We start from the raw sequence: 23,628 nt of genomic DNA on the forward strand, positions 1-23,628 counted from the left end.
GTATATAGTGGCCCCCTCCCCACCGTACAGGTGTATATAGTGGCCCCCTCCCCACCGTACAGGTGTATATAGTGGCCCCCTCCCCACCGTACAGGTGTATATAGTGGCCCCCTCCCCACCGTACAGGTGTATATAGTGGCCCCCTCCCCACCGTACAGGTGTATATAGTGGCCCCCTCCCCACCGTACAGGTGTATATAGTGGCCCCCTCCCCACATACAGGTGTATATAGTGGCCCCCTCCCACCGTACAGGTGTATATAGTGGCCCCCTCCCCACCGTACAGGTGTATATAGTGGCCCCCTCCCCACCGTACAGGTGTATATAGTGGCCCCCTCCCCACCGTACAGGTGTATATAGTGGCCCCCTCCCCACCGTACAGGTGTATATAGTGGCCCCCTCCCCACCGTACAGGTGTATATAGTGGCCCCCTCCCCACCGTACAGGTGTATATAGTGGCCCCCTCCCCACCGTACAGGTGTATATAGTGGCCCCCTCCCCACCGTACAGGTGTATATAGTGGCCCCCTCCCCACCGTACAGGTGTATATAGTGGCCCCCTCCCCACCGTACAGGTGTATATAGTGGCCCCCTCCCCACATACAGGTGTATATAGTGGCCCCCTCCCACCGTACAGGTGTATATAGTGGCCCCCTCCCCACCGTACAGGTGTATATAGTGGCCCCCTCCCCACCGTACAGGTGTATATAGTGGCCCCCTCCCCACCGTACAGGTGTATATAGTGGCCCCCTCCCCACCGTACAGGTGTATATAGTGGCCCCCTCCCCACCGTACAGGTGTATATAGTGGCCCCCTCCCCACCGTACAGGTGTATATAGTGGCCCCCTCCCCACCGTACAGGTGTATATAGTGGCCCCCTCCCCACATACAGGTGTATATAGTGGCCCCCTCCCACCGTACAGGTGTATAGATGCTTGTACACTGGCGCACGCCTCCGTCCACACGGGCGTCTCTCACCTGCGGTACCGGCTCCTCCATCTCCCCCACATAGTACTGCTGCAGCCAGCGCAGCGCGTTGTCGGAGTGCCGGTGCGGGGGTCCGTCCAGCTCCCGCCGGATGTCGGTGCCGGCTCGGTCCTGCAGCAGCCGCTCTCCCCCGGGATGGAGCTTGACGAAGCTGGAGACATCGTAGACGCTGCTCCCCCGGAGGAGCCAGCAGGCGCCCGCGGAGCACCTGTCCCGCAGCTCGGCGGCTGTCACCCGGCGCCCAGCCATAGACCGTGCAGAGTGGCCGGCAGCCCGCGCCGCCGGCCAACCCCGCGCAGCCTCATCTGCATCCACTGAATATTCAGCGAGGGGCGGGGCCACGCGGAATGCATAATGAGGTGGCTGAGGACAGCGCGCCCGGCTCAGCACCGCCCTCTGGAGGCCGCGGAGCGTACTGCAGCTGCCTAGAATAAGACCCTGGTGGGATCCTCTGTAACTGGGGGGGGCGCCGAGTGCCAGGGGCCACCAACAACACACTGTAGATACAGGGCGAAGGCAGCGAGGTGCTGCCCCCAGCCTGCCGCTCTCACAGCCTGCTGGGGTTTGTAGTTAGGATTTTCCTTCCCTGTTACAAATTTACAAAAATCTATAAAGTCACTAAAAGGTTAGAGGGCGACGGTGGATGGTTCCCCACAGGGGGCGCTGTCTTACAAATCTCACCTCTCTATTGGATCCAGTTTCAAGGGGCCAAAGAGACCGAGCCCCCCCACCCTGTCATAGGAATGTTCACCAAGAAAAGTGACCCTAAAAGAGCCGGGACTGGCAAGCATCCATTCCTAGAGGAAACCTCAGACTTGTGGTGCTTCCACAGCTGGAGGAGCCGTGACAATGTATCAGCGCTCTATCTGCCGCCCAGCCACCTAGTGGAGAACAGAGGGAACAGCAGGCGTTCAGTTATATGAGGGGTCTCTTTTTTTGAAGGGGGGGACAGAAAAGTTTGTGTCCCCCATAGAAGCCAGGAGGGAAGAAGAAGCAGCAGAGCCCCAAAGTTTTCCTGAGATCACATCCGCTAATGTTCTTCATAAACCCCGGCGCGTTTCTGCGAGGTGTGAACACGGCTCAGTCAGTGACCGGCGGCTGCGGTCAGAGGATGAGAGCGTTCCCATTCACTGACAGCAAGCAGCGCGCTCGGCCTCGTCTCTGGGGTCTGCGGTGCCCCCCGGTGCCGGCTCCTGGCCCTGCGGCCCCCACTACGGAGCAGCAGAGATGGATGTGGTGGGAGACACTCGGCCCAGTGTTGTGTGAGGACAATGGGGCATGTCTGCCGGTCGCAGCTGGCGCTCAGGATGCGGGGGGCACCTTTACTGGGGTCTATTGTCTGGGGCCGCTGCTGATCTTCCCGCAGCCCCACAAGGCGGCCATTCTCCGGACCCCGTGGGCTGTGACCTTCCCCTAAGTGCGGCTCCTCCTGGGGAGCAGTGGTCGTCTGCAGCACAGGCAGAGAAAGTCCTGATTATCAGATGTTCCAGATTATCAGACGATATGAGACAGCACAAATGGATTGCGAGTCGGCTCCTGCGGGGTTAAATCATCTGGATTATTGGAATTTCTGGACTATAAGATGCCAGATGATTAATCCTACTTTCCATATAGACATCACATGAAGATGTAATGTCACCAGCCCCAGAGGCCATCTGTCCCTCATGATTTACACTGCAGTTTTACTCTACAGTTTTGATCAACGACACTTTTACCACAGTCACACGGCACAGAGCTTACAGCGCGGTCACACAGCGCAGAGCTTATACCGCAGTCACACGGCGCGGAGCTTATACCGCCGTCACACAGCACGGTCACACAGAGCAGAGCTTATACCGCAGTCACACGGCACAGAGCTTACAGCGCGGTCACACAGCGCAGAGCTTATACCGCCGTCACACAGCGCGGTCACACAGCGCAGAGCTTATACCGCAGTCACACGGCGCGGAGCTTATACCGCGGTCACACAGCGCGGTCACACTGCGCGGAGCTTATACCGCAGTCACACAGCGCAGTCACACCGCGGAGCTTATACCGCAGTCACACGGCGCGGAGCTTATACCGCGGTCACACATCGTGAAGCCTCCACCGCTGACACACAGTGCGGAGCTTATACCGCAGTCACACGGCGCGGAGCTTATACCGCAGGCACACGGCGCGGAGCTTATACCGCGTTCACACATCGCGGAGCTTTTACCGCAGGCACACGGCGCGGAGCTTATACCGCAGGCACACGGCGCGGAGCTTATACCGCGGTCACACGGCGCGGAGCTTATACCACGGTCACACATCGTGAAGCCTCCACCGCAGTCACACGGCACAGAGATTATACCGCAGTCACACGGCGCGGAGCTTATACCGCGGTCACACATCGTGGAGCCTCCACCGCAGTCACACGGTGCGGAGCTTATACCGCGGTCACACATCGTGAAGCCTCCACCGCAGTCACACGGCGCGGAGCTTATACCGCAGGCACACGGCGCGGAGCTTATACCGCAGTCAGACTGCGCGGAGCTTATACCGCGGTCACACATCGTGGAGCCTCCACCGCAGTCACACGGTGCGGAGCTTATACCGCAGTCACACGGCACGGAGCTTATACCGCGGTCACACATCGTGAAGCCTCCACCGCAGTCACACGGCACAGAGCTTATACCGCAGGCACACGGCGCGGAGCTTATACCGCAGTCACACATCGTGGAGCCTCCACCGCAGTCACACGGTGCGGAGCTTATACCGCGGTCACACATCGTGAAGCCTCCACCGCAGTCACACGGCACGGAGCTTATACCGCAGTCACACATCGTGGAGCCTCCACTGCAGTCACACATCATGGAGCCTCCACCGCAGTCACACGGCACGGAGCTTATACCGCAGTCACACGGCACGGAGCTTATACCGCAGTCACACGGCACGGAGCTTATACCGCAGTCACACTGCACAGAGCTTATACCGCAGTCACACGGCGCGGAGCTTATACCGCAGGCACACGGCGCAGAGCTTATACCGCGGTCAGACTGCGCGGAGCTTATACCATGGGCACACTGCACCGAGCTTATACCGCAGGCACACGGCGCCGAGCTTATACCGCAGTCACACGGCGCCGAGCTTATACCGCAGTCACACGGCGCGGAGCTTATACCGCGGTCACACGGCGCGGAGCTTATACCGCGGTCACACGGCGCGGAGCTTATACCGCGGTCACACTGCACCGAGCTTATACCGCAGGCACACGGCGCGGAGCTTATATCGCAGTCACACGGCACGGAGCTTATACCACGGTCACACATCGTGGAGCCTCTACCGCAGTCACACGGCACAGAGCTTATACCGCAGTCACACGGCACAGAGCTTATACCGCAGTCACACTGCGCGGAGCTTATACCGCAGTCTCACTGCGCGGAGCTTATACCGCGGTCACACAGCGCGGAGCTTATACCGCGGTCACACAGCGCGGAGCTTATACCGCGGTCACACAGCGCGGAGCTTATACCGCGGTCACACAGCGCGGAGCTTATACCGCGGGCACACAGCGCGGAGCTTATACCGCGGGCACACAGCGCGGAGCTTATACCGCGGGCACACTGCGCGGAGCTTATAGCGAGGTCACACGGCGCGGAGCTTATAGCGAGGTCACACGGCGCGGAGCTTATAGCGAGGTCACGCGGAGCTTATAGCGAGGTCACACGGCACGAAGCTTATACCGCAGTCACACTGCGCGGAGCTTATACCGCAGTCTCACTGCGCGGAGCTTATACCGCGGTCACATTGCACGGAGCTTATACCGCGGTCACACATCGTGGAGCCTCCACCGCGGTCACACAGTGTGGAGCTTATACCGCGGTCACACGGCGCGGAGCTTATACCGCGGGCACACGGCGCGGAGCTTATACCGCGGGCACACGGCGCGGAGCTTATACCGCGGGCACACGGCGCGGAGCTTATACCGCGGGCACACGGCGCGGAGCTTATACCGCGGGCACACGGCGCGGAGCTTATACCGCGGGCACACGGCGCGGAGCTTATACCGCGGGCACACTGCGCGGAGCTTATACCGCGGGCACACTGCGCGGAGCTTATACCGCGGGCACACTGCGCGGAGCTTATACCGCGGGCACACAGCGCGGAGCTTATACCGCGGGCACACTGCGCGGAGCTTATACCGCGGGCACACTGCGCGGAGCTTATAGCGAGGTCACACAGCGCGGAGCTTATACCGCGGGCACACAGCGCGGAGCTTATACCGCGGGCACACAGCGCGGAGCTTATACCGCGGGCACACAGCGCGGAGCTTATACCGCGGGCACACAGCGCGGAGCTTATACCGCGGGCACACTGCGCGGAGCTTATAGCGAGGTCACACAGCGCGGAGCTTATAGCGAGGTCACACGGCGCGGAGCTTATAGCGAGGTCACACGGCGCGGAGCTTATACCGTGGTCACACGGCACGAAGCTTATACCGCGGTCACACGGCGCGGAGCCTCCACCGCTGTCACACAGTGCGGAGTTTATACCGCGATCACACAGCGCAGAGCTTTTTACCGCTGTCACACAGTGCGGAGTCATTTCTGATACTACCTACTAAGCTGCGGTATCTAGACCTGTCACGTGTGATGTCCCCGTTTCCGGCGATCTCAGGGACAGGTGTGTGCTGCACCCGCCCTGCTGCATAATTCACCAGTGTCATCGGTGTAAGGTGAGAATTACACATCTCGGGGCAGAGTGACACCGGCGGACACCTGATACCGCCTGCACCCGGGGGTGGGGGGCTCCCATATATAACCACAGCATCCAGCAGCTCCGTAGACCAGACGCCGCCCCCCTCCGGAGCTGAATGGCCACGTTCCTGCCTGTGAGTAAACGCCTGGTGTACAGCGGTGCACACAGCGAGACGTGGGGGGGGCGACTGGGGACAGGGGTGCGGCAGAGGGACATACGCTGATAGTGGAAAAGGAGGTCTATAGCCGAGGCACAAAGGGGTCCGTCCCCCCCAATAACTCACCATGGGGATGCAAGACCCAGATTTCATGGGTTTGTCCTGTGTAATGAAGTACAACAGCCTCATCAGGTCTCAGATCGGTCAGATAACGTACGCCGCTTGTATTGTGATACCTGTGAAGGAGGACGCAGGCCGTCCACACCACAGTGCGAGCAGCGGCTAGAGAGAACAGGGGTGCAGGGAACAGACAGACGTGATCACCTACCTACAGGCTGGATGATGACTGGCGGTCCAAGCGCTGGGGCCCCCCCCGCTGATTGGCAGAATGGGGCGACAGTGCGAAAGCCCAAACACTGGTCCATCCATTCTCCATTCACTACAAAACTGCATAGGCTATTATATTGATGTCTGGACTGATGAGGCTGGTGTACTTACTTTGGAAATTCATGACCATATAATCTTCTAACTTTCGGAGTACGCCGAAAATGCAGTGGATTGAAGTGCAGGGGGCAATCGATGTGACCTCGATTGTACTTGGATACTTTACACCAAAAAATCTAGTACGTTACTCTGGAAACAGAGAATTTATAAAAAAAAAAAAAAAAAAAAAAGCTCCGCCGGCCGCCCCCCGACTGTGACTGCAGGTAATGAGAAATCCTGCGCAGAAAAGACTGAAGAAACCGGACAAAAATAAACGTATTCACATCTTGTTCTCACTCATAAGGCCGAGTGCACAAGGAGCAGAAACTCCCAAACCCTCAGTGTAAGTAAAGCCCAATACCGTCTTTCTTCACAGTACGCCTCCTACTATGGGAACAAGCCGGTGCGGCACGTCCCCTCCAAGAACAGAGGCCTTTCATTTCTGGGGACTCCACCATGTTTGATGAACCGACGCCGGAAGAGACCGACCGAGGAACTGTCCCTGACACAACTCACACAACTGATCAAAGTTCTCCAGCAAAAGCCAAAGAAAAGCACCAAAGACGGGAAAGAGAGCGACCCGGGCAGGTGAGAGGCCACCGAGACCATCTACTGTACTCCAGAGCTGCACTCACTATTCTGCTGGTGCAGTCACTGTGTACATACATTACATTACTGATCCTGAGTTACCTCCTGTATTATACCCCAGAGCTGCACTCACTATTCTGCTGGTGCAGTCACTGTGTACATACATTACATTACTGATCCTGAGTTACCTCCTGTATTATACTCCAGAGCTGCACTCACTATTCTGCTGGTGCAGTCACTGTGTACATACATTACATTACTGATCCTGAGTTACATGCTGTATTATACCCCAGAGCCGCACTCACTATTCTGCTGGTGCAGTCACTGTGTACATACATTACTGATCCTGAGTTACATCCTGTATTATACCCCAGAGCTGCACTCACTATTCTGCTGGTGCAGTCACTGTGTACATACATTACATTACTGATCCTGAGTTACATCCTGTATTATACTCCAGAGCTGCACTCACTATTCTGCTGCTGCAGTCACTGTGTACATACATTACTGATCCTGAGTTACATCCTGTATTATACCCCAGAGCTGCACTCACTATTCTGCTGGTGCAGTCACTGTGTACATACATTACTGATCCTGAGTTACATCCTGTATTATACCCCAGAGCTGCACTCACTATTCTGCTGGTGCAGTCACTGTGTACATACATTACTGCTCCTGAGTTACCTCCTGTATTATACCCCAGAGCTGCACTCACTATTCTGCTGGTGCAGTCACTGTGTACATACATTACTGCTCCTGAGTTACATCCTGTATTATACTCCAGAGCTGCACTCACTATTCTGCTGGTGCAGTCACTGTGTACATACATTACATTTCTGATCCTGAGTTACATCCTGTATTATACCCCAGAGCTGCACTCACTATTCTGCTGGTGCAGTCACTGTGTACATACATTTCTGATCCTGAGTTACATCCTGTATTATACTCCAGAGCTGCACTCACTATTCTGCTGGTGCAGTCACTGTGTACATACATTACATTACTGATCCTGAGTTACCTCCTGTATTATACTCCAGAGCTGCACTCACTATTCTGCTGCTGCAGTCACTGTGTACATACATTACTGATCCTGAGTTACATCCTGTATTATACCCCAGAGCTGCACTCACTATTCTGCTGGTGCAGTCACTGTGTACATACATTACTGATCCTGAGTTACATCCTGTATTATACCCCAGAGCTGCACTCACTATTCTGCTGGTGCAGTCACTGTGTACATACATTACATTACTGATCCTGAGTTACCTCCTGTATTATACTCCAGAGCTGCACTCACTATTCTGCTGGTGCAGTCACTGTGTACATACATTACATTACTGATCCTGAGTTACCTCCTGTATTATACCCCAGAGCTGCACTCACTATTCTGCTGGTGCAGTCACTGTGTACATACATTACATTACTGATCCTGAGTTACATCCTGTATTATACTCCAGAGCTGCACTCACTATTCTGCTGGTGCAGTCACTGTGTACATACATTACATTACTGATCCTGAGTTACCTCCTGTATTATACCCCAGAGCTGCACTCACTATTCTGCTGGTGCAGTCACTGTGTACATACATTACATTACTGATCCTGAGTTACATCCTGTATTATACCCCAGAGCTGCACTCACTATTCTGCTGGTGCAGTCACTGTGTACATACATTACTGATCCTGAGTTACATCCTGTATTATACCCCAGAGCTGCACTCACTATTCTGCTGGTGCAGTCACTGTGTACATACATTACATTACTGATCCTGAGTTACCTCCTGTATTATACTCCAGAGCTGCACTCACTATTCTGCTGGTGCAGTCACTGTGTACATACATTACATTACTGATCCTGAGTTACCTCCTGTATTATACCCCAGAGCTGCACTCACTATTCTGCTGGTGCAGTCACTGTGTACATACATTACATTACTGATCCTGAGATACATCCTGTATTATACTCCAGAGCTGCACTCACTATTCTGCTGGTGCAGTCACTGTGTACATACATTACATTACTGATCCTGAGTTACCTCCTGTATTATACCCCAGAGCTGCACTCACTTTTCTGCTGGTGCAGGCAATATCCATCACACTGTAATATTCCACGTTCTGATTTCTTCTATTTCAGAGCCGTCTCTTGTTTCTGTCGCCCGAACATCTTTGGGATTCGCGGTCTCCTCTGTGTCCGTGGTCGCAGTAAACGAGCCGGATGAGTCGTCCTTATAAATCTTCTGCTGATAACTCTCCGCCGCGTCCTGTGACGGCCGCCATGTTCACCATTCCCATCTTCACTCAGGACGTGAAGCCGAATTTCCTAGTATCACACGTTACGGAGAAAGCGATGAAGACTCAGAAGTCGATGGGAAACCGAGGACCTGCAGAGCGTAAATCGTAACGCTGAGCCGACCGATGATCCCAGCAGGACAGACAGAAAGATGTCGCCTGTGAGAGGAAACAGGACCTGAGAAATCAATAACTGTAACCATGTAATATAAAGGTATCACCCAAAATAACTGCATCGCTCCGTCTATTACAGCTCGGCCGCACTACGAGCGCAGCTCCTGTCATGCTGCCTGCACTCAGGGTACAATGATATGAGCATGACTCACAAGGAGGGCACTGTCACTTTAAAAGTTTCTACAGCAGCTGCACTGTGTAGTACGCATCTCTATAAACCTCGGCCGCTGCAGAACCTCCTAAATATGCGCCTCAGCCACCGCAGGACCTCTCATGATATGGAGGTGAAAGAAAATCCAATCCCCCCCTCCCCCATGGTAAAAGAGGTTCTGCAGCATCTTGGTGTGTACAATACAGAACATTAGTCCGGGGCTCAGTGACGGAGCCTGCAGACTCCTAGGATCCTGTTTTGGGCCCCCCACTACTATAACTATAGGGACCCTGAGGACCAATAGAGAACCCTCCAGTAGGGGGCAGCAGAAGGGTGACCTGAGCTGTGGCTGCAGTGTTCAGGGCACTTAAAGGGGCACGCACAGGAGCTGCAGCCTCGCCTCCGCTCCACTATTTCTGTACGAGGAGGGGTCCGCAGAGACGGCGAACAGATCTGCAGCCCCCGCCATCAGGGAGGAATGCCCCTGACACTGTAACGACGTCCGCACATGATCAGGGCAGCTTTTTGAATACTAGGTTTCCAGTCACTGTCAGGAAGCAGAGCAGCTGGAGCCGGTGACGAGCGGCAGCAGGACGGCCGCGGTCCTGGATCGCCTGCGCTCGCTGCAGAACTTTATATCACTTCTATATTAAAGGGACGCGTCCGACTTCATGCAGAGCGGCTGTGAAAATGAGAAACTAGGGAATGCTCAAGTTCTCGCTCATAGGTTACAGCTCGTCGCCTTGGTTTCCAGCCACTTTTGGCCGGTTTCCAAGGGCAGGAGCACAGCACTAACAAGATCCTTGCTGCAGATCCTGTAAGCGTCGCTCTGAATCTGCTGGGATCTCTGGATCCATCCAGCCTCTCCCATGTTGGTCTCTTCTCGGAGTCCGGCACGGTGCGGCTCCCGACTCATCCATGCCGGTGGTCCGAGCTGTCAATCAGGAGCGCAGCAGGCGGCGGGAAGGTCGGGTGAGAAAATCAGTGGAGGAGCAATAAGCTCCACATCTTGACCCAAGCCTTCTCACAGCTGAGGGGTTGTCACTATTGTATCCAGACCACCCTAGAGATAAAGAGGAGAGGACAGTCTGGGCTGGATGCAACTAACAGACCCGCAGCAGTGCGCAGCCCTCGGGAAAACATGGTCGTCTCCATTCCCTGAGCACAAGCGCAGAGCTTTCCAAAGTAAAAATTTGCAAAACTTTTCGCATCACATTGGTAAACCCCTTGATTTTTCTTTTTGGGTGGAATTTCCACTCAAGTCTTGTTAAATACTATCAGGGCAGCGACAGAGGGGACTGCGGCCGGGACCCCGGCTCATCCAGCGACAGAGGGGACCCCGGCTCATCCAGCGACAGAGGGGACCGCGGCCGGGACCCCGGCTCATCCAGCGACAGAGGGGACCCCGGCTCATCCAGCGACAGAGGGGACAGCGGCCGGGACCCCGGCTCATCCAGCGACAGAGGGGACGGCGGCCGGGACCCCGGCTCATCCAGCGACAGAGGGGACGGCGGCCGGGACCCCGGCTCATCCAGCGACAGAGGGGACGGCGGCCGGGACCCCGGCTCATCCAGCGACAGAGGGGACGGCGGCCGGGACCCCGGCTCATCCAGCGACAGAGGGGACGGCGGCCGAGACCCCGGCTCATCCAGCGACAGAGGGGACGGCGGCCGGGACCCCGGCTCATCCTGCGACAGAGGGGACCGCGGCCGGGACCCCGGCTCATCCAGCGACAGAGGGGACCGCGGCCGGGACCCCGGCTCATCCAGCGACAGAGGGGACGGCGGCCGGGACCCCGGCTCATCCTGCGACAGAGGGGACCGCGGCCGGGACCCCGGCTCATCCAGCGACAGAGGGGACGGCGGCCGGGACCCCGGCTCATCCAGCGACAGAGGGGACGGCGGCCGAGACCCCGGCTCATCCAGCGACAGAGGGGACGGCGGCCGGGACCCCGGCTCATCCAGCGACAGAGGGGACGGCGGCCGAGACCCCGGCTCATCCAGCGACAGAGGGGACGGCGGCCGAGACCCCGGCTCATCCAGCGACAGAGGGGACGGCGGCCGGGACCCCGGCTCATCCAGCGACAGAGGGGACGGCGGCCGGGACCCCGGCTCATCCAGCGACAGAGGGGACGGCGGCCGGGACCCCGGCTCATCCAGCGACAGAGGGGACGGCGGCCGAGACCCCGGCTCATCCAGCGACAGAGGGGACGGCGGCCGGGACCCCGGCTCATCCTGCGACAGAGGGGACCCCGGCTCATCCAGCGACAGAGGGGACCGCGGCCGGGACCCCGGCTCATCCAGCGACAGAGGGGACGGCGGCCGGGACCCCGGCTCATCCTGCGACAGAGGGGACCGCGGCCGGGACCCCGGCTCATCCAGCGACAGAGGGGACCGCGGCCGGGACCCCGGCTCATCCAGCGACAGAGGGGACGGCGGCCGAGACCCCGGCTCATCCAGCGACAGAGGGGACGGCGGCCGGGACCCCGGCTCATCCAGCGACAGAGGGGACGGCGGCCGAGACCCCGGCTCATCCAGCGACAGCGGCCGAGACCCCGGCTCATCCAGCGACAGAGGGGACGGCGGCCGGGACCCCGGCTCATCCAGCGACAGAGGGGACGGCGGCCGGGACCCCGGCTCATCCAGCGACAGAGGGGACGGCGGCCGGGACCCCGGCTCATCCAGCGACAGAGGGGACCGCGGCCGGGACCCCGGCTCATCCAGCGACAGAGGGGACCGCGGCCGGGACCCCGGCTCATCCAGCGACAGAGGGGACCGCGGCCGGGACCCCGGCTCATCCAGCGACAGAGGGGACGGCGGCCGGGACCCCGGCTCATCCAGCGACAGAGGGGACCGCGGCCGAGACCCCGGCTCATCCAGCGACAGAGGGGACGGCGGCCGGGACCCCGGCTCATCTAGCAACAGAGGGGACGGCGGCCGGGACCCCGGCATATCTCCTGGTACAGGGGACAATTCTCCAAAAATGGCCTCCCCAGTTAACCAGAGCCGGGGGGACGAGGGGGCGATCGCGTTTCCATCCCTGTGACGTAACGATACTTGTGATGGGGGGGGGGGGGGGGTGTGATGTCATACAGGTCATATGACTATAGCGGAATGGGTTAATGAGCAAGTCCTGTACTTACAGCTGCCCCTGCTGGATGCTCATGGCATTAATTGCAAGGAGGAAAAGATATAACCAGAAGCTTTTCACCGCAGTCATATTCTCACGGAGGAGAAGCGAGCAACGGGACAGGGCGGCCGAGCAACGGGACAGGGCGGCCGAGCAACGGGACAGGGCGGCCGAGCAACGGGACAGGGCGGCCGAGCAACGGGACAGGGCGGCCGAGCAACGGGACAGGGCGGCCGAGCAACGGGACAGGGCGGCCGAGCAACGGGACAGGGCGGCCGAGCAACGGGACAGGGCGGCCGATCTCCAGCTGGAGCGGTGACCGTTATCACACACACCTTTCCAAGGAACAGACAAGTGATGTACGGACCACTACTGGGAAGGGAGTAGTGCTAGTATCCAGTGACCAGAGCGCGGGGTCTCATCCTGCTCCTGAGTACCGGGAATAACCAGACTATGGGTGGTGATGGAGGGCGCTGCGTGTGGCGTAACGACCCGGCAACCGCACAACACAGATACACGCACAATGAGAAGGCGCCGGCCCATATCGGGTGCAAGTAACGTGATCCGCAACACACAACTGAGGTTACCCCGGACAAAGGGGCCAGCGGCGGATGTGTAAGAGGGTGTCAGCCGGCCAGTGCCGGGAAACGTGTAACCCACACCCCACCCTCCTTCGTCACCGGATCACCCACCCAACAGAGACAGCAGCATGGGGGTGCAGACCGCGGGGAAGGGGAGAACAAATGCTGTACTTATAGGGCCATAGTACCGCACCTATGCAGTAGTACCGTCCTATACCACAGTACCTCATCTATAATAGTGCCATCCTATACCACAGTACCTCATCTATAATAGTGCCATCCTATACCACAGTACCTCATCTATAATAGTGCCGCCCTATACCACAGTACCGCATCTATAATAGTGCCATCCTATACCACAGTACCGCATCTATAATAGTGCCATTCTATACCACAGTACCGCATCTATAATAGTGCCGCCCTATACCACAGTACCGCATCTATAATAGTGCCATCCTATACCACAGTACCGCATCTATAATAGTGCCATCCTGTACCACAGTACCGCATCTATAATAGTGCCGCCCTATACCACAGTACCGCATCTATAATAGTGCCATTCTATACCACAGTACCGCATCTATAATAGTGCCATCCTATACCACAGTACCGCATCTATAATAGTGCCGTCCTATACCATAGTACCGCATCGATAGTAGTGCCATTCTATACCACAGTACCGCATCTATAATAGTGCCATCCTATACCATAGTACCGCATCTATAATAGTGCCATCCTATACCATAGTACCGCATCTATAATAGTGCCATCCTATACCACAGTACCGCATCTATAATAGTGCCATTCTATACCATAGTACCGCATCTATAATAGTGCCATTCTATACCACAGTACCGCATCTATAATAGTGCCATCCTATACCACAGTACCGCATCTATAATAGTGCCGTCCTATACCATAGTACCGCATCGATAGTAGTGCCATTCTATACCACAGTACCGCATCTATAATAGTGCCATCCTATACCATAGTACCGCATCTATAATAGTGCCATCCTATACCATAGTACTGCATCTATAGTAGTGTCATCCTATACCATAGTACTGCATCTATAATAGTGCCATCCTATGCCATAGTACCTGTACCATAGTACCGTGCCTATGTAATAGTGCCATCCTCTACCACCACACCACTGCCGCATAATGCCGCTATACCACACCTAGGTAGCAGTGCTATCCTGAGGGGGCTGGCAGGCTATATTATCTGGAGGAGTCATAATGGTGAAAGCTGATTTTTTTTCCCCAGAACATGAAGACTAAGACATGGCTCAGTCTTACCCTGCGGAAAGAAATGCAACAAAAAATAAAAAAAATGCATTAAGACATCAAAGGAGATGGCGGCATTTTTTATTTTTCACATAAGATTTATTTTTTAAGTAAAATCTTTATAGAACATTCGCAGCTAACACTGATGTATAATAACAAGGCAGAAGACGCTGACTGCCATATATCAGGGGCGACTGACCCGCTCTACTCTGAGCAGTGCAGTGGGTCGCTGCTTTATCCTTATGCTTTACACTGCAGCTTTGCTCGGCAATGCTATGATGAAAAACTCCAATTTATCAGTATTATGCGCCAGTCTGAAGGGCAAGTGTCAGCTGGCTGGTCCCACCCTGATGGGCACAGCGGCTATGCTGAGACTTGTAGTACGGCAGCCAGCCGAGGTGCACGATTGTCACTCAGATCGGGGGGTAGAAATCACAAAGAAGAAGCTTCTGTCAAACTGTTAGAAATTAGCGCAGTCCCATGAAACGTCGAGCAGCAAAGTCCCATGTCCAAAAAAACGTACAGCGACATCCTTCAATATGGCGGCCAATGGAAAGACGTGGCTACAAGTCACCAACGGGAAGCCGCCATTAACGAAGAACCTGAAGAAATGAGCTGATGAGGTATGGAGGACAGTTCCCAGAGACACCACACGGTGGCGCTATGACAGCATCTGGTAAGGGTGACATGCATGGAGCAGCCTGTGAGGAATCATCTCAGGCACGGGGCGACAATCAGAAGGTGCTTTCCAACAAGCAGTGGCAGCCGCAGCCGGTGGGGCAGACCTCCTGCGAGCTGAACCACTCCAGCATGTGAGCCGTGTGCCCACCGTGTCCGCAGCTCAAGCAGAAGTTAGAAGACCCCCGGACGGCCACGTGGCAGATGGCACACTGAAAGGTGAACCCCTTACAGATCGCACATTGCGTCCCCCGAACCGCACTGCGACAATGGCTGCAATACACCCCGAATTCTGAAGGCAAAAAGACGGCAATTAGGTGACAGTAGAAAAACTGCACAAAGCGCGGTATTATAGTAGTTCTATTCTTCTACATAGGGGGCGGTATTATAGTAGTTATATTCTTGTACATAGGGAGCAGTATTATAGTAGTTCTATTCTTGTACATAGGGGCAGTATTATAGTAGTTATATTCTTGTACATAGGGGCAGTATTATAGTAGTTATATTCTTGTACATAGGAGTAGTATTATAGTAGTTATATTCTTGTTCATAGGGGGCAGTATTATAGTAGTTCTATTCTTGTACATAGGAGCAGTATTATAGTAGTTCTATTCTTGTACATAGGGGCAGTATTATAGTAGTTATATTCTTCTACATAGGGAGCAGTATTATAGTAGTTATATTCTTGTACATAGGGGGCAGTATTATAGTAGTTATATTCTTGTACATAGGGAGCAGTATTATAGTAGTTATATTCTTGTACATAGGGGGCGGTATTATAGTAGTTATATTCTTGTACATAGGGAGCAGTATTATAGTAGTTCTATTCTTGTACATAGGGGCAGTATTATAGTAGTTATATTCTTGTACATAGGGGCAGTATTATAGTAGTTATATTCTTGTACATAGGAGTAGTATTATAGTAGTTATATTCTTGTTCATAGTGAGCAGTATTATAGTAGTTCTATTCTTGTACATAGGAGCAGTATTATAGTAGTTCTATTCTTGTACATAGGGGCAGTATTATAGTAGTTATATTCTTCTACATAGGGAGCAGTATTATAGTAGTTATATTCTTGTACATAGGGGGCAGTATTATAGTAGTTATATTCTTGTACATAGGAGCAGTATTATAGTAGTTATATTCTTCTACATAGGGCGCGGTATTATAGTAGTTATATTCTTCTACATAGGGGGTGGTATTATAGTAGTTATATTCTTGTACATAGGGGGCAGTATTATAGTGGTTATATTCTTGTACATAGCGGGCAGTATTATAGTAGTCATATTCTTGTACATAGGGGGCAGTATTATAGTAGTTATATTCTTGTACTTAGGGAGCAGTATTATAGTAGTTATATTCTTGTATATAGGAGCAATATTATAGTAGCTATATTCTTGTATATAGGAGCAGTATTATAGTATTTATATTCGTGTACATAGGGGCAGTATTATAGTAGTTATATTCTTGTACTTAGGGAGCACTATTTTACTTGGACATAGGTGCGGTATTATACTAGATACGAGTATGCAGGACATAATTGACCAGATGTTGCTATGTTTTATTCCTTGCTCCTCACCAATGCCCCGATGTGGCTCAGGAGGACAGGAGACAAATTTCAGAACTTCCGCTCGTTTCTCCTGTAGACCCCAGCGATACAGAATTTCTCCATAACATTTCTTAAAGTCATCAAACTGCTGGGCGTTTGCCGGGTCGAGGATTCTGTGCAGCAACGGGACCATAAGATGCTGATTAATATTAATCATTAACCCGATAAGCCTTCCATTATAAATGATAGTGAGTACGACATTAGTGATCCCAGGCAGAGGTCGGTCGGGACAGGACTCCCGTGCGTCCCACTTGTCTCTGCATCTTGCACTAATGGTGACACATTATTCTTATCTACTTGCATTTTTTTGGTCCATGTATTATTCACCTCTTATTCTTGTCATGTTGTTCCCTCTCGCGCTCTCGGGGATCGACGCAACTTAAATTACTATAGCGGTAATCATCAGGTGACGCGTCGCTCCAAGGAACAGGATGATCTCCATCCGGACCACCTGTCAAAGAGAAAAAAAAAAAAAAAAAAAAAAGAAAACAGATTACTTACCGGTAATACTCTTTTGTAGAGTCCACGACAGCACCCACTGAGAGAGGGGATCAGCCCCAGGAACAGGAAACCTACAGAGAGATAAATGGGGCGGTCCCCCTCGCTCCCTCAGTTTGTATTACCGAGAACAACGGAGGAACCGCCATACATGTTTTAGTCATTTTGCTTGGGCGATTCATTTATCTTACCCCTATGCAGTTTTAAGCTTACTAAGTTTAATCACATATCTAACTTAAATCATAATCTCCACCACCAAGGAGACCCATGTGTGAAAAAATTCTTACGGGAGGGAAGTGAGCGGGTGCTGTCGTGGACTCTACAAAAGAGTATTACCGGTAAGTAATCCGGTTTTTCCTCTTCGCCACGACAGCACCCACTGAGAGATTTTCAGAGATAATCACTAGGGAGGGCACACCGTGTTAAGGACTGATCTACCAAAAGTTAGATCCTCGGTAGAGGACAAATCTAGTCTATAGTGACTATAAAAGGTAGATGGAGAAGACCAGGTTGCAGCCTTACATATTTGTTCAATTGGGACGTTCGCCCTCTCGGCCCAGGAGGAGGATATGGCTCTAGTAGAGTGCGCCTTAATCCCCAGTGGAGGGTCTTCTCCTTTTGTCAGATACGCCATTGTGATCGCATCTCTAATCCATCTGGATATCGTGCCTGATGTAACTGCAGACCCCTTCCTGCTGCCCTGGAATGAGACAAAAAGAGACCTACTCTGCCTCCAGGGACTGGTCCTATCAAGGTAGGCTAGCACAGCTCTCTTCACATCTAAGGTGTGATATTTCTCCTCGTCCTGTGTTGACGGGTTCTCATAGAATGAAGGTAGGCATATCTCGAGACCTATGAAATTTAGTTGCCCGTTTGGGCAGATAGGACGGGTCCGTCTTTAAAATGAGACTGTCTCGTGTTGTTGACAGGAACGGTGGGTCTACTGACAGAGCATGAAGATCACTCACTCTCCTGGCCGATACTAAGGCCACCAGCATAGCCGTTTTCAATGAGAGGCACTTTACTGATGCTGAGCTTATGGGCTCGAATGGTGCCTGAGTGAAGGCATCCAAAACTAAAGTAAGGTTCCACGCTGGAAGTCGAGGCACATGCACCGGTTCGGCTCGTTGACAGGCCGAGATAAACCGAGTCACCCATCTATTTGCTGCCACGTTATAGTTAAACAGGGCTCCTAGGGCTGACACGTGGACCTTAAGAGTGCTTACTGAGAGTCTAAGTTCTCGGCCTCTTTGTAGAAACTCTAGAATGGCCGTAATGGGTACTTCACCAGCTAGTTTTGTTGGGTGAAAGGCCAGGAACTTCCTCCACACCTTAGCATATATTTTTGTCGTGGACTCCTTCCTGCTTTGTAGCAGGGTATTGATTAGGTTCCTTGAGAAACCCTTCTGCCTCAGTAGCTCCCTTTCAAATTCCAGGCAGCTAGGTGCAGGGCTTTGGCCTGTGGATGGTAGCAGGGTCCCTGCGAGAGAAGATTCTGGTGCAGCGGCAGGATCCACGGGTCGGTTACCGACATGGCTCTCAGCCATGAAAACCACAGTCTTTTTGGCCAAAACGGGGCTATAAAGATGACCCTCGCCCTCTCCTGTCTTATTTTCCTGACTACTGTTGGTAGTAGCACCATCGGAGGAAAGGCATAGGCTAGTTGGAATGCCCAGGGTGTTTGGAGGGCATCTAGAATATCTGGGTTGTCCGACCTGTAGAGAGAAGCGAACCTTTTTACGCGCCTGTTGGCTCTGGTTGCGAATAGGTCTATCTCCGGTCTGCCCCATTCTGACGCTATCATTTCGAACACGTCTCTGCTGAGGACCCACTCTCCCTGGTATAGGGCCTGGCGACTGAGATAGTCTGCTCGGGAGTTGTCCACTCCTCTTATATGGAGCGCTGACAAGGAGAGAAGATGGACCTCGGCCATCTCCAGAATCTTTCCCGCGATAGACATCAGTGGCATTGACCGCGTGCCTCCTTGCCGGTTTATATAGGCCACTGCGGTGGTATTGTCTGTCTGGATCCTTACGTGGGCGCCTCTCAACTGCGGAAGGAAGCGAGATATCGCATAAAAAAAAAAAAATCGCTGTTAGCTCCTTTACATTAGAGGAGGCCTCTATTTCATTCTCCCGCCACCAGCCTTGTACCATGTGCTCCTCTAGGTGGGCTCCCCAACCTAAGGGGCTGGCATCCGTGGTGAGTATCTTGGAGGGAGTCACCCACCACTGTACTCCCTTCGATAGATTGGAAGGAATTAACCACCATTTTAGGGATTCAACCACCTCGGGCGATAGGGATATCTTCCCTTCCAGCCGCCCCTGCAGTCTGTCTCCTGCAGAATAGCCCACTGTAGTCCTCTAGAGTGGAACTGAGCCCATTGCACCGCTGGAATGCACGATATCAGAGACCCCAGCAAGGACATGCCCTGTCTCAATGATATTACGGGTCTTCCTGTAGCATTCTGTACTTTGTCAATCATGGCCATTACTTTGGCGTTTGGCAGAAAGCACTCCTCAGTTACGGAGTCTACCTGCAGGCCCAAAAACATTTGACAGGTCACTGGCTCCAGTCTGGATTTCTCCCAGTTAATTAGCCAACCCAGTGTTTGTAGGGATGAAATAATCCTAGCTATTCTCGCTTCACACTGTGAAACAGAATTCCCCACTATGAGTAGGTCGTCTAAGTAGGGGACAACTAGGGTGTCATTCAGCCTTACATACGACATTACTTCCAGCATTAATTTGGTAAATACCCGAGGAGCCATGGATAGCCCAAAAGGCATTGCCGCAAACTGGAAATGCTGAATCCGACCTCTGAACCAGACTGCTACCTGCAGGAACCTTTGGTGCCCTCGATATATGGGAAGATGGTAGTAGGCGTCCTTTAGGTCCAAGACCGCCATATAACACCTGGGAAACAAAAGCTTTATTGCAGACTTAATCGACTCCATTTTAAACGACCTCAGTCTTAGGAAGGTATTAAGTTTCTTTAAATTTATTATAGTCCTGTAAGAACCATCTGGTTTTGGGACTAAGAATAGAGGAGAATAAAAGCCCATCCCTGTTTCGTCGTCTGGGACCTCCACTAGGACCTGTTTAGTTAGCAGTATCGCAATCTCCATCTCCAGTGCTTCCTGCTGAGAACGGGACTTCATAGAAGTCAATAAGAAGGAGTTCGGTGGATACCGAACGAATTCTAATTTTAGGCCTGATGATACAATACTTAGGGCCCACGGGTTTGATGTCACCTTCATCCATTGGCGGCTGAATCTTAATAGCCTGCCACCTACCGGTATAACGGTTTTATCGGGATCTGTCTCCTCTGAAGGGACGTTTCCCCGAATAGGTTGCCTCTTTGCTTGGGGTCCTTATTTCCCCAGCGGTCCTGAGGTCTAAAGTCTTTCTTTTTACCGAACGGCGGCTTCCTGTAGGCCCTCCTGTTGAACGGAACATACGGGTTAGGGAACCCCTTTTTCCTCTCCCCCGCTTTTGTCAAAATCTCATCCAGCTCTGTACCAAACAGGTACTTACCCTGGCAGGGTATAGCACACAATCTAGTTTTTGTTTGTGTCTCCTTTCCACCCCTTCAACCATAAGGCCCGCCTGCCTGCATTGGTCAGTCCTGCCGCTCTAGCCGACAACCGGAGAGAATCCGCGGAGGAGTCGGAGAGGAAAGCCGCTGCTCCTTTAATGAGGGGCATAGAGGAAAGAAGCCTACACTCCTAGCTACTCCATTTTTAATATTGTCCTCCAAGTCGTTCAGCCACACCAACATAGATCTTGCCGTACATGTGGCTGCTATTGCGGGCTTAAAGGCTGCCGTACAAGCTTCCCAAGATCTTTTGAGGAATGTATCGGTCTTACGATCCGAAGAATCAGCCAAAGTTCCCGAATCCTCCACCGGCAAGGAGGATCTACGGGAGGTAGAGGCCACTGCCGCATCCACCTTGGGGGCTCTCGACCAGGCCGTTAACTCCTCATCGTCAAAGGGATACTTACGCTTTGACGTTAAGGGGAGGAAGGTTCTCTGACCTTGTTTCTCCCATTCCCTCTTAACTAGGTCTTTTACAGCTGAGACCACTGGGAATGCTCGGATCTTTTTACGAGAAATACCCGCAAACATAATGTCCTGAGGGGTCTTGGGGTCCTTACTCTCCGGCAACCCCATGGTATTTCGGACAGACTTTACAAGATTACTGACACTGTCCGTGGGGAAACACGTCTGATCCTCGTCCTCTGAGGAAAGGTATTCCTGGGACTTATCGGAATCTAGTTCTCCGGTATCTGACGGTGACCTGGACGCCAGCGAGACTCCTCCTTTAGGTGAACATATTTCTCTCATGGAGGAGTGACCCCCTAGACTACTGGAACCGCCTAAGGCCCGTAGTTCCTCTCTTATCATTGCCCGGATATCCTCCTTCTTTCGTGAGGATTCCTCCTGCAAGGCCTCCTCAACACATGATTGGCATAATCTCTTTGGGTGGCCATCCGGGAGGGGCTGCGAACATAAGGCACACTCTCTATGTTTCGCCTTCTCTGTTCTTTTAGCCTAAAAGGGGTATGGACCAGAAAGAGAAGGCTATCAATTATCTAACCTGACCAAAAAACACTCACCCGTGAATTTCGTCAGCAACTACCGGCTGCGGTGTCCGGGACCCAGGCTGAGGCGAGGCATGGGACGACTTCCTTTCCTTACGTTTCTTCTCTACCGGCTCATCTTGTCTGGAAGGCCCAATGGATTCCTTCCTAGAGCTGCCACTTCTTCTGGTGCTATTGGATCTTCTCGTAGCACTGCTCTGTCTACTGCCAAGTGGGGATACCACTGGCTGACCTAATGGGAGTGAAGCTGAGTCATCTAAGGACGACATGACTGCGCACTGGCGCTGTGTCTGTGGCTTCCTTTTAAAGCCTTTGCTATAGCTGCTCCTCTTTTTTTTTTTTACCATTTTTTTTTTTTTTTCCAGCCCCTACTGCGCATGCGCGGGCGTTGTCCCGCGGTCTCTGCCTTCAGCCTGAACCCGGAAGTCCTCCTCCACTTCCGGGTTGCCTCTCCTGCACTGGGTCACCGCAAATAGTGATGCGGCCGGCGCACCGCGCGTCTGCGCCCCCTCTCCACGCACGGACTCCTCTCCTGTCCAGGTATGACTCCAGCAGCGCCGCTCAGCACACGCCGCACAAGCCCTTCTGCCACGGGGGGGGGGGGGGGGGGGGGCGCCGGCCTCAGTACGCCCGATGGCGTTCGTAATGCGTCCAACCCCGGGGGGGGGGGGTATAGCCATCACCCCAGTGAGCTTTGGCACCACTTTCGCCTCCAGCCTCACCTGCATTACGCCAGCTCTGGGGGGGGGGAATATCCCTCTCCGCCCGACGCTGCCTCCGGACCTGGGGCCCCTGCTGCTCATATTATGCAGGCAGGCGGCTACCAGACCAGGTATCCTCTTCTGCGAGTTCCTTCCTAGGAACAGGAAACCAAACTGAGGGAGCGAGGGGGACCGCCCCATTTATCTCTCTGTAGGTTTCCTGTTCCTGGGGCGGATCCCCTCTCTCAGTGGGTGCTGTCGTGGCGAAGAGGAAAAAAATAAATATTGCCCACAGAAGATTGTAAGCGCATCATTACTGATCCTGAGTTACCTCCTGTATTATACCCCAGAGCTGCACTCACTATTCTGCTGGTGCAGTCACTGTGTACATACATTACTGATCCTGAGTTACATCCTGTATTATACTCCAGAGCTGCACTCACTATTCTGCTGTGAAGTCACTGTGTACATACATTACTGATCCTGAGTTACATCCTGTATTATACTCCAGAGCTGCACTCACTATTCTGCTGGTGCAGTTGCTGTGTACATACATTACTGAGCCTGAGTTACCTCCTGTATTATACTCCAGAGCTGCACTCACTATTCTGCTGGTGCAGTCACTGTGTACATACATTACATTACTGATCCCGAGTTACATCCTGTATTATACCCCAGAGCTGCACTCACTATTCTGCTGGTGCAGTCACTGTGTACATACATTACTGATGCTGAGTTACCTCCTGTATTATACTCCAGAGCTGCACTCACTATTCTGCTGGACAGCTCTCGCTATAGACTACTCTTTATGTCCGGCCCGCTGCAGCAGTTATGGGGGCGCCTGTCTGGATTTCATGCTCTCACATATCAGGCACTTTTCTTACCGATGCTCCAGCCGCTGTTACTGAATCCGGGGTCAGACGTACTGGATCCAGAACCAGACGATGTAAAGCTCGGCTGTGGACAGACAACACACACTCAGTACGGCCATTACTGT

General features: G+C 53.4%; 3 protein-coding genes across 5 annotated transcripts in view; all 3 read right to left on the reverse strand.

Annotated features, from left to right (window-relative positions):
• Positions 1-1,272, reverse strand: part of FA2H (fatty acid 2-hydroxylase) — a 56,314-nt gene extending 55,042 nt beyond the window's left edge. Inside the window, exon 1 of the mRNA XM_073554957.1 lies at positions 976-1,272. Within this exon, the coding sequence (XP_073411058.1) occupies positions 976-1,233 (258 nt within the window). The 5' untranslated portion in view covers positions 1,234-1,272. The remainder of the gene's footprint in view (positions 1-975) is intronic.
• Positions 1,273-14,605: 13,333 nt separating this feature from the next.
• Positions 14,606-23,628, reverse strand: part of WDR59 (WD repeat domain 59) — a 65,258-nt gene continuing 56,235 nt past the window's right edge. For all 3 annotated transcript variants that reach the window (XM_073554960.1, XM_073554959.1, XM_073554958.1), the window contains 4 exons: positions 23,516-23,588; positions 17,156-17,279; positions 16,799-16,941; positions 14,606-15,510 (listed from right to left, as the gene is read on the reverse strand). In XM_073554960.1, the coding sequence (XP_073411061.1) occupies positions 15,275-15,510; positions 16,799-16,941; positions 17,156-17,279; positions 23,516-23,588 (576 nt within the window). In that variant the 3' untranslated portion in view covers positions 14,606-15,274. The remainder of the gene's footprint in view (positions 15,511-16,798; positions 16,942-17,155; positions 17,280-23,515; positions 23,589-23,628) is intronic.
• On the reverse strand, positions 19,349-22,277 carry LOC141058757 (uncharacterized). The gene is made up of 2 exons (XM_073554961.1): positions 21,969-22,277; positions 19,349-21,880 (listed from the first exon to the last, which is right to left on the reverse strand). Exons 1-2 carry the CDS (start codon positions 22,275-22,277, stop codon positions 20,948-20,950), a joined length of 1,242 nt encoding a protein of 413 aa, XP_073411062.1. The 3' UTR covers positions 19,349-20,947.

This window comes from Dendrobates tinctorius, unplaced genomic scaffold, assembly GCF_039654945.1.
Source record: "Dendrobates tinctorius isolate UK_male_01 unplaced genomic scaffold, ASM3965494v1 ptg000214l, whole genome shotgun sequence".
NCBI lineage: Eukaryota > Metazoa > Chordata > Amphibia > Anura > Dendrobatidae > Dendrobates > Dendrobates tinctorius.

Excerpts from the sequence above, each read along its gene's own strand:
- LOC141058757 (XM_073554961.1), bottom strand. The coding sequence starts at position 22,277 with ATGGTAAAAAAAAAAAAGAGGAGCAGCTATAGCAAAGGCTTTAAAAGG. Across the intron at positions 21,881-21,968 it reads GGTCCCGGACACCGCAGCCG|GCTAAAAGAACAGAGAAGGC; the intron begins GTAGTTGCTGAC and ends TACCCCTTTTAG.